An 11,512-nucleotide genomic window follows, 5' to 3' on the forward strand; every position below is an offset into this window, starting at 1 on the left:
TCTGTCGATAGTATCCTTTTTGCAGATAAGTCTTTAATTTTGATGTGGTCCAATTTATGTTTTCTTTTATTACTTGGGCTTTGGGTATCATAGCTAAGAAATCATTGCCAAATTCAATGTCATGAAGATTTTCCTCTGTGTTTTCTTCTAAGAGTTTTACGGTTTAGATCCTATGTTTAGGTCTTTAAACCATTTTGAAGTTTGTTGTTGTTGTTGTAGGGGATTTTTTTGTATATTATATAAGGTAAGGATCAAGCTTCATTCTTTTGCATGTGGATATCCAGTTTTCCCAATGTTAGGGTTAATGTAGAGCATGTCATCATCCAGAATACCGGGCTTGCTGAAATGTAACACAAGGCCACTGTGCTACATGTAATGGACGCCACTGGGGGTGATGGAAGCTTTTGGAGAAGGGTGTAGACCTGTGGAATGCAGAGACCTGCGTGACCAAGCAGTGGTAGGAATGCCCATGGGGAGTTGCCTTCCCAAGCTTTCTTAGCCCAAATAGCCACCCTGTGATCTAAGAGATGTATGCATTGTGCCCTATGCTATGTTTAGCAGAGCTCATAGAACATGCAGATTAGCATACTGTATCTCTCCTGTAAACAGATCCTCCTAGAGCTTGCTGGCCATTCCTTCACCCTGGCACAAATTATTGAGAATACCACCCCTTCTCCATTGAATGTTTGGGGCCCCCTTGTGAAAATTCATGTGACCATAAATGGAAGAGTTTATTTCTGGGCTGTCTATTCCATTGATCAATGGGCCCATCTTCATGCCACTGCCATACTGTTTTGATTATTGTAGCCTGGTAATAAGTCTTGAAACTCACAAAGGGTTTTATGGCTAAGTCAACATTTGACTGCTAAGCTCTGGAAACCCACAGAAGGCCTGTAAGCAAGAGCGTGACATGATCATCAAAGCTTCAGGACCGAGGACCCCAACCTCACTGCATTTTCTTGCTCTTGCTTTTTATTTCTCTTTCCCCTCCTCCTGCCCCAAACCTGCACATCCCTGTCCTTCTGCAGCCCCTGAAGAAGATGGCAGACAGAATTAGGAAGTACCAGATCTTGAACAATGAGGTTTTTGCCATCCTGAACAAGTACATGAAGTCCGTGGAGACAGACAGTTCCACCGTAGAGCACGTGCGTTGCTTCCAGCCACCCATCCACCAGTCCCTGGCCACCACCTGCTAGGTGGCAGGGCCTGCAGACCCTTGACCTGGAGAAGGAGAAGAAGCAGGAGAGAGAAAGCCATGGCCAGCCTGCAGCAGGGTCCGGCTGGACAGCGTATGGGATCAGCCTGGAAGCAAATAAGAACCTCCCCAAACACATCTACGCCTCCCAAGGGCTGGGCCTGTGCATGCTGTCCCATGACATCTCCATGGTGGTTTTTCCATAGCGTCAATGAAAAAAAAAAAAAAAAATGAAAAGAAACAGGGCAGTATGTGCTTTTCTTTTCTTTTTTCCCTCAGCCGCGTTAAGAGCCCTAGTTTCACCCCTTCTCCATCTCACAGCCCCACCCCATATCCATGGTTGCTTCTCAAGACCTCCTCCCGGATGGTGACCTCTTTCCCAGGGCCCACGTGCGACCTCAGAGTGAAGTCTCAGAGATGGAGAAGAGAGCGTGGCCGTACCCCAAGATATCAGATATCAGCCCGACCTGACAGGCGTGTCTCCACTTCCTGGCTTCTTCATTTCCTGTGCCTCTTATCCCAGCCCCCATTTTCCCAGGCAGCCTCTCCTCCTACTCTGGATGCTGAGGATTCAACCACCAACAATGCTTGTGGACCAGACGCTGAGAGCCACAGGAAGCAGAAGACGAGCTTCCTGGTACTGGCACCATGATAGATGGCGTTGGCTCTGGCCTTCCTTGGACTCCCCCAAAACACACTCCCCTCTCAGGGCGCTCCTAGAGAGGACTCAGAAACACATTCACAGCCGTGTCTCACTGACTGGAATTCGGGTAGAAAGGTGGTCCGGCCTGCTGTGCGGAAGCAATGTTTATTGACATAGCCAGAAATTCCGCAGGCCCAGACAGAAAGCTGTGGGACCATCTCAGCTTGATGATGAGGTGGTTCCTTTATTCATGAAGCAAATCCTGTGAGCAGCAAGGTGCCCAGGGCCGCGGATGGTGGGAGCACAGCCCTGGACAAGGGCAGGCACGTGCTGCCCGCAGCAGCAGCCGGCAACCACATTCGGGATGTCTTCTCTGCACAGACTCTCTCATCAAGGAAAGCTCCCACGAGAAAGAAAATATTAAGGGGTTATTTCAACAGCAGCCCAAAATGTATTGGGTCAGGGAGGTGAGGAATATAAATAGTCCTTGTCAATGAGTTTTTAATACCAGGATACGCTCCAGAAAAGGAGTCCTGTTTTAGTGAATCGGGATTTAGTGAATCTTCTGCTCTCAACATCCCCAGTGTTCCTTAACCTAGATTTCAAGGCATACGCCTCTCACAGGGGCCTGTCTCCTTCCATTTCTCCAACAGAACCCAAAGTCTTTGCAGAATCTCCCACTGCGCATGGGGAGACTGTTGAGAAGGATGGACGCCTTTGGGAATGACTGTCTTATTACAGAGCTCCTCTTCTTCAAAGGGAGCCTGTGACCCTGAGCTTGTGAGAAAATATAAAGTGAGACATTTGATATCTCTCCCCGAATCCAGGGACAAAAAGGAAAAAGAGAAAATAGAACAACAATGATCCCCTCCCTCAGGGCGGATGAATGGAAATGGTTACCATCGTTCAGATGGCCCATTTTAACTCGTGGAAAGGGCAGAAACAGTCTATAGCAGGTTTGTGCGAGACACTGTGCTCCCCAGGGAGGAGAGAGATGGGACTCACCACGTGTGGCCCGAAGGCCTCCAGCAGGATATCCTGAGGTTCATGCATTTGGTGCAGATTTCCGGGCTCTCCCCCAAACCAGTTAAGTCTGCATCCCTGGGAATCAGGTAGGGAAATCTGCACCTTCCACAAGCTTTCTGAGCTGTTCTGTTGCCCATGGAAATCTGAGGATGGCTGCTGTGGAGGGTTTCTCCATCGAGAGCCTGGGCCCTGAGCTCCCTCTGAGCCAGGAAAGAAAATATTGGTAGGGTAGGAGAACAACTCAGTGTGGGAACTGGCAGATCCCCCTCTCTAGAGATGTCGCTTCCTATTCTGATTTGTTGCTGCTGTTGTTTATTCCTCTTGATGACCATGGATATGCCCCAAAGGCAGAAGGGAGAGGCTACACCATATGATAGAACCCACATTCCAAAACCAGGTAAAATCTTTAAGCTCCAGAGTCTTCTGAATCTTTAGTCCTGTGTATGGACAGTGGGTCTTTCAGATAGATGACCCGCTATTAAGACCTAGAGTTTCTTCCAAATCCTTGCCCACTGCTTTGGTGGAGATTTGGATCATCCATTGGATGGGATTGCTATTTTAACAACTTGCCCCTCCATCCTGCGTCTGTAACCCTGAATCTGACCCCTGGATAGAATCCTGTTATCTTAAAGAGACTTGACCCTGGTAAATGGAGGTCTTCACCTTAAGGAGAGACATTTCACTTCCCTAGCTCACTGGCGCATTTATTTATGAATACCAAACAGGTTTAATATTCTTTCCTCCCTGGTATTCCTGCCTCCCTTTGATTTGATTTTTTTGTGTGTGTGTCTAAGAACCAGGAAAAAAAAAAATCTTAGGTTTTAAAAAGTTTAAAAAAAAAAATTCTGTTTCAGAAACTGTCAAATGTACCATATTTGTATTAAGAGTTGTTGGGGATTTTTGTACAATGAATTTACATTTATTTATGGTGACTTATATTTACGCTTGTGATCAAAAAATGATGTTAAATTCTTAAATCATATTTGCTATGCAGCTGAAGATGATATTTTGCTTTGTATTTTGGGGTACCTGTGTTGAGTTGATAAACATTTCCATCTCCATTAAAACTGCTTCCAAACCAGCGTCTTGCCCCTCATTCATGGTCCTACTCTAAGGTTCCTTGATCTGTGGAAGGTCATGTGAACACTGGCTGGTAAGGAAACATCCTGAAGAGAAGGGAAGGAGATGGGGTACAGCGGGTCGGTGCTTTCTCGCTGGGGGTATTACCTTTACTGGTTGATTGACACTGGCCAAGATTCAAGCAGTAGTTCCTGTGCTTCAGAATTTCATAGTCTCACCGAGGGATCCCTAGTTTCAGAGGAAGGAATGGAACCAAAGTTTAACGAGGTCTGATGTATGCAGGCCCCAGGCTAAATCCCATTTTTCCTGCCTGTTGAATTAGCTGCAATCAATTTATCTGTTATTTCCCACCTTCTAGAGTGAGGCTTTGCGGCGTATCTATTTTCACACAGTGAGTAAGTGATGATTCTGATTTGAACCCAGTTTGAAAGCCTGAGTGTTTGCTCGTACACTATAATGAACCGATCAGCCAGGCCAGACCCCTAACCTAGACTTAGGGCCACTGGACTTTTCAGGGCTTTCGGTGAGTAAGATGGAGCAGAGCCTGGGATCAGGAGAAGGCCCAGCATGGCAGCGGGGGAGATCGTCTCCAGGCTGAAGGTAACGCTCACCTTCATCAGAGAAGATGACACCAGAAGAGCTCTAGAAGGTTGTGTTTAAGACCAACACTGGTTCATGGAGTCTCAGGTTTTACGCAGCGGCAAGTTTCCCGAAGACCATCCACAAGGATGAGTCCTAGGGCATTAGTGACTCCCCCTTGGCTATGGCCTTGGACAGCCAACCCTATTGGGTCTCCAGGCCTTGGTTCCCTCTTCTTCATGTTGGACAAAATAATCTGAGGTCCCTTCCAGCTCTACTTCCCTGATTTTTGGGAATGTCCCAGTGGGGTACTTCGAGGGGCCCGACTACTTCACAAACTTGAAATCTTTTTCAGCCGCATGTCTCCCCCTCCAAGGAGTCTCATCATTATGGGCTGCATATTTGAGCTGCTGTAGTTGGGGAGCAGTTGGTATTCATCCCGAGAGATGCTCAGTGAAAAGAGGGTTCTGTGGTCACATGGATTTGAGGAATGTCTCCTGCTCTGTCCCTTCTTGAAGATCTGTAGGGCTCTGAGTCCTGCAGCGCTAACCAGCCCAGAATGGCACCCTAGAACCTAGTGCTCATGACTTCGGTAACCCCTTTCTCAGCAGCACTAATGAGCTTCTCATGGAACATGCTTTGAAAAATACGGGGTCAAGAACATAGAAATCCATGTTCAATGTATACAAACAAACAACAACAACAACAAGAAAACTCCCACCGGAGAAGGACCCCTGCCTCACAGGCAGTCGTAACACCTGGACACAATCGGGGAAGAGGGACCTGGCAATGTATTGAAGGGTTTCAGATGGAAGGGGAAGCATTTTCACGATGGGAGAAAATAGGGTGGTGGAGCGTGTCCATTTTGCCAGGGGCTGCCATTACAAAATACCATGGACTGCATGGTCTAAACAGCGGGAGTTTATTTTCTCACTGTTCTGGAAGCTAGAAATCCACGACCAAGGTGACCAAGGTGTCTCTTTTTGGCTTTTCGACAGTGTTTTCTCCCAGTGTCTTCACGCGGACTTCCCTCTGCTGTGTCTGGGTCCTCATTTCCTCCTGTAGCGGGACCCTGGGGATATTGCATTCAGATGCATTCGTATGACCTCATTTTACCTAATGTACCTTGTTAAAGCTCTGTTTCCAAATACAGCCCCATTCTGAAGTACCGGACGTTAGGATTTTAACATGAGTTCTGGGGGCAGGGGGTGGAGGATGACACAATTTGGTTCCGAACGCTGGAGAAAAGAAAGGCTAGAGCTAAAAAAGCCTCTGTCTCTGGGGTCCCTGAACTTGTTTGAAGGCTGGAAGACCATTGCTTTGAGAAACACATCTGGAATACTCAATATTTGCAAGACTCTCTATAAGATTAAAAATTGATCATAGCCACAGACCTAAAGGAACTCCTAGAGTTGAAGGAGGGATTTTTTTTAAATGCATATAGTGGATGAGAATCAAGGAGAGAATATGGTGATTCTAATGATCACTAGCAATTATCGGGCCTCCTCAGGCCAGGCATCAGAAAAAGGGCTGAAAATTCTTCACTTAAATGTCACAACTTCTAGGAAGTGGGTGCTGTTAGTTAACCCCATTTTACAGATACAGATACTGAGGCCCAGAGTGCAAAGATGGGAAGGAAAGGAGCTAGAACTCAAAGTCCAGTAAGTCTGGATCCAGGCCCAAGCTCTTAACCACCAAGCATACGTTAGCAGCACCTCTATCCTAAGGGATCCCTAGCGACAGACTAAGTGTTTTTCAAGATCAGAGGAAGGACAGTGTTTTTCCAGCTGGGGTAGGATAGAGTAAGGGCAATATCAAGGAAGCCTTCATGGAAGAGGTTCCATTTCAGCCTAAACTTGAAAAATGAGCATTTAAACATAAGGAAATGCAGGTAGCAAGAGACTGAAGAGAAAGAATCTTCCAGCATCAAATATTGGCCAAGAAAAGGCCCTGACTGGCTTAGATCAGATGCAACATGCTCCTGCTCCTAGCCCTACACTCTACCAGGCCCTGAACATCACATTCCTACATAGAAGTGCATTTATTAAGTAGCATTATGCAATTACGTCACTCCATACTCAGTGCAGGGCCCACCACAGCCTATAATCTTACATAACCTCCCACCCCCCACCCCGTGACCAATGCTGTTCAGGCCCGCCGAGAACTTTCTCCCTTACTTCTTGCCCCCGTCCTTGAACGCAGTGACTTCCAAGTGTAACGAGGGTTCAGGCATCGTGCTGCCAGATACCAGGGGTGCGTCCTGCTTGGAAAGTGTGGAAGCTGGAGCTGCAGAGGCACATAGGTGAGGAAAGGGGTCAAAACTATGAGAATGGCTACTTTAGCCAAAAATGCGGGAGCATCTTTGTGCCCCAGAAGGCACACAGCTTGAATTTGTTACTAGAAAACATGAGTGACAACTCTGCCTATAATGATGTCACCGTTTTTGAAACAAAAAAAAAGATTAGATATGACAGTGTATGGAGCTGTTTGTCCAAAGGTAGAATGTTTGATGAACTACATATCTGATTTCACACCATAACTACTTTCAGACACTCAATGGAAACTGCTGGAAAATGCTGTTCAAGTAATTAGATTTAATTTAGATAAGATGAAAGATGCACTAAAAATTTAAATAAAGGCACAGAAGATCCCCAAAAAAGTGAGAAGCAGTATTAAGAGATAATAAAATTCATTTTCAATTTACACAATAGTCATTTGGTCTGCACTATTGCTTACTGTTATTGATATTACCCCCAAAATCAATGGCATCTAGGTCTGTCTAATTTGCTCCAAGGGACTCAAACATTTTTACAAATTTTAGAGAAATAGACCTTCCTAAACGAACATGCATGTGAAGTATGCAACAAAAACACTGTTGCAATGAAATAGAAATTGAAAGTGAAACAAAAAATATTTTGCATGACCAAAAAGATTCATATGCAAATCATGTCAAACTAACTTATTTACAAACTATTTTTTGGCCATGATTAGTCAAAGTATAGTCTTGAGGGAGACCAGAACAAACTGAGCAACAGGCCACTTTTAGGGGGGTTTCCTTATAATATCTCAAAAATTGAAAAATTTGAAAGAACACAAAATACTGTATGTTCCAGATGCTGCTTTAAGAGACAGTGAAAATTCTATCATCAGGGATATTCATATAATAAAATGAAAATGTTTCATAATATTTTGTTATAATAATTATATGTGACCCCATCAGGAGTTGAATGTGCTATATAAACTATCTTGCTTATTTTTTATTCTAAGTATTGCTTAAAAGGTCCTATCAACAATTTCAGGTGCCATCTTCTTATCAGAGCAGAATTTCTTCAAACTAAAATTAGTGAAAACCAGAGAGGAACAGTGACTCAAGAAAGGTTGTCTGATCTGGCGTAACTAACAATAGAGCACAAAGGATAGAAAACTCCTGATGATACCGAGATTTTGAGTGTTCTCACCACACCAAAAATGGAAAGGTAATCTGTGAGGTGATGGATGAGTTAATTAACTTGGTTGTGATGATCATTTCGCTGTGAACACGCATATGCACCATCACTTCATGCTCCTTAAATAGATACAATTGTTATTTCAATTATATCTCAATAAAGCCAGGGAATGGGAGGTCTTGATTATACCATCCAATGGGCCTGAAATGAAGGCAAGAGAGGTAAAACGTCTAGTGTAAATGCCTATGGATTTACAAATTTGATTTGTGTCTCTGTTTTATCCATCCACACACCACCAGCCCAACAACAGAACAGCCGGAAATATGCAATGGTAGTGAATTCAGCCCTCTTTGATATTTCTGCCAGCTTCCTGCCCTATAAAACCCACAACGTGACATGCACCTTCTTTTGTGTTGTAAAGGTGTATTTCATTGTCAGAAAGAGCATATTTTCTAACCATTCAATAGTGTGATTGAGAACTTTTATTTAGAGACATCTGGTATTTGGTACCTTTGACCCAGACCCTGCAGATGGTTGAAGGGCCCTGCTTCTGCCTCCAGTTCCCCTAATGTGAATAAAGCCAGAAGGGGAAAGAGACAAAGACCCATTTGCATCTAGGCAAGGAGGAGAGTAACCAGCCCCCAAGCCAGCCCCCACGTCCCCATCTGGTTTGATTTACTCTGATCGCCTCAGTCCACTCCCTTCTCAGCCCACTCCCGCGTTCCCAGATGCCGCACCGTCTCGCTAGCCCAGAGCTTCCGGCGGAATGGGGAGAGAGGAGGGTTTCCCTGGGAAAATATGCTGTGAGATGCTATCAGAGCTAAAAATACGCAGCCCCTGAGCTCCACCTTCATTCGTCAGAATAAAACCCAGGGATTTCTGCCTTCTGGACTTTCAGACCAACAGGAAGAGGGGAAATCAGAGAGCCTCCTGGTTGGGGCTTTTCTAAAAACCTTTCTGGCGAGGAACCAGGCCTTGAACTGGAGAGAGCTCATTGGCCTCATGGGCGGCTGCCACAGACAGGACAGCCTTGAGTCAGCCCAGCCCTGGCTACTACCGAGTCTCATTTAACCAGCATCCCCATGTTCCACTCGAGGATCCCGACTCAGAAAACAGTAGAAGTTAAGCCACCATACCACTGGCCTTTTTCAGTTCATCCTGGAACCACACTCTCCCCTGTCCTCTCATATGCTCATATTGCTCCCCACCCCCGGCAGCCAGGAACGCTTGTCTCCCCGCGCCCCCAACCCATCTTCACGGATTAAGGTTTTCTGTCATCATCCTTCAAGTCTCACTTCAAATGCCCTTCTTCCTGGAAACCTCAGTCCCGGTCGCCCTGTTCAATACCCCGTGCATTCTGTACTTGTCCTTCGTCGCAACTGTGGTTCAAGGTGAACTGTGACCACTGAGTGATACAGTCCGTGAGGACGGGGGCTGCATCTGTCTTGCTCACCATCCCCGGGGCTGTGCTTTTCACAGCAGGTGACAGACCCATAAGTGCTCCGTCTGTGTCTACTGACGAACTCAATGTGTCATTACATGACATGTGTCATGGTGTCATACTGCCCCCTGTGTCATTCCACACACCATGTAATTGGTGTCAACAAGCTAGCCTGCCTCAAAACGACAGCCATCACACAAGAGAGAAAAGGACCAGTCGTCTGGTGTGGCCGGTCAGCCTTCGAGGCGTACTCTCCAGGTCTGTGGGGAGCCCTGTGGAGGTGCGCAAGAAGCAGGAGGTTCAGGGACAAATATAGGAAAGAGAGAGAGTAGTGGAGGAGTGTTAGGCCTGGGGGAATCACATGCAGGCAGAACCTGCTGGGAGCCGTTGGTGATGGTGATGGTGATTCCCTCCCTTTTGGGACCCTCCTCCTCCAAGAATGGAGACAACAGAGTTAACTAGCTGAAAGCTCAGTTTCTGAAAACTCAGTTCTGCCAGAAACTAGCAAGTTCTTTAATCTCTCTGAATGTCAGGTTCCTTAGGGATAAGAGTAGTAACAGTGATAATTCCGACTTCTGGGGTTGTGGCAAGGATAGAATGATATTACAGTATCCCCCCCCCTTACCGCCATTTCATTTTCCACGTTTTCATTTACCCAGGGTCAGCTGTGCTCCGGAAGCAGATAGTCATCTTTCTGACGTCTTGTCAGAAGGTCAGCAGTAGCCTAACACTACATCACGCTGCCTATGTCATTGACCTCACTTCATCTCATTACGTAGACATTTTAATGTCTCACATCATCACGAGAAGAAGGCTGAGGACAGCACAAGAAGACATTTTGAGAGAGAGACCACATTACATTTATTATAGTGTTTTCCTTCCATTGCTCTATTTTATTGTGGTTAATCTCTTACAGTTTAATTTATAAATTAAGCATGATCATAGGTATGTATGTAGGAAGAAACATAATATATATAAAGGGTTTAGTACTATCCAGAGTTCCAGGCATCCACTGGGGGCCTTGAAACATATCCCTTGTGGTTAAGGGGGGACTGCTGTCCGCACAATTATCTTACCTTTTGCCTTGCCCATTGTCAGTGCCCAATGACAGGAAGTGATTCAGAAAAGGGGGTTCAGCCAGCCAGGGTCATTCATTTTTTTCCCTCTGCAGCTGGGCGCCCTATTTCCTTCTCTTCTACTGAAGTTTCCTCTCAGGACACCCCAGGGAAGGTCAAAACATATCTTGGACGATCTTATCACCACTTCTCCCCCACTGCTTCTCAGTCCAAAGCTGTTTTCCAACAGACTCAACCAAAGAGCTTAGAGGAGGGAGAAGAACCTGGTTGGAGGGTACTGTCCCCAAAATCAGGAAGCCAGGAAATCATATTGGGTTGTTCCTAAAAACCAATGGGGAAAAGGCAGGGTCTATTTCCATCACACCCCTTTTTTTGAGAGGCCCTTGACTTCAACAGAAACCCATAATGAATTCAGAGGACCTGGAGCCTGAGGCCAGAGGTCCCTGAACAGGCCTTCTATGGAAGCATTCCCTACCCCAACAGAGCCGAAGGGCAACCTAGGGAGGCCTTTATGGTCTGCAGTTGATCTGTTAAGAAAACTGTCCTCACCTGTAACCTGAAGTGTTTCCAACCCCCAGCTGAGCCCAGAAATACTTCCCTACTTCCCCCTCCCTGGCAGACAAAAGGTATACAGACCAAAGAGTATCCAGGACCAAGAATCATGAGATTTAGGTCTGGTCCTAGTTTTTCTACCTTGGGCCTCATTTTCCTCCGTTTCTAAAGTGAGTGTGGTACACATGGCCTCCAAGGGGTCCTCCTGTACCAACAAGCGGCTAGTTCCCAACCAGAGACCACAGATGCGAATCTCAGCCTGCCTTCGGGGAGCTGGTGAGGGAAGAGGAAGCTGAGGCCCTACAAGGACAGCTCTAACCTTAGGAGGTCCAGGGACAAGCTTCGGGGGGTCCGTGTTTTCTTGGAAATAGTAGACACATAAAGAGGTGCATTTTTTTCTTCCTCATAGAGAGGGCCTCGGAGATCGCCTCATACTCCAAAAGGAATCTAAACAGGTTAACAACTTCTGGTCAG

At 46.0% G+C, this 11,512-nt stretch overlaps 1 protein-coding gene across 3 annotated transcripts in view; it reads left to right on the forward strand.

The window, feature by feature from the left end:
- CYFIP2 (cytoplasmic FMR1 interacting protein 2) overlaps positions 1-3,946 on the forward strand; it is a 125,480-nt gene extending 121,534 nt beyond the window's left edge. For all 3 annotated transcript variants that reach the window (XM_059174150.1, XM_059174152.1, XM_059174151.1), the window contains one exon: positions 1,029-3,946. In XM_059174150.1, the coding sequence (XP_059030133.1) occupies positions 1,029-1,196 (168 nt within the window). In that variant the 3' untranslated portion in view covers positions 1,197-3,946. The remainder of the gene's footprint in view (positions 1-1,028) is intronic.
- Positions 3,947-11,512: the final 7,566 nt, after the last annotated feature.

This window comes from Mustela lutreola, chromosome 5, assembly GCF_030435805.1.
Source record: "Mustela lutreola isolate mMusLut2 chromosome 5, mMusLut2.pri, whole genome shotgun sequence".
In the NCBI taxonomy this organism is placed as follows: domain Eukaryota; kingdom Metazoa; phylum Chordata; class Mammalia; order Carnivora; family Mustelidae; genus Mustela; species Mustela lutreola.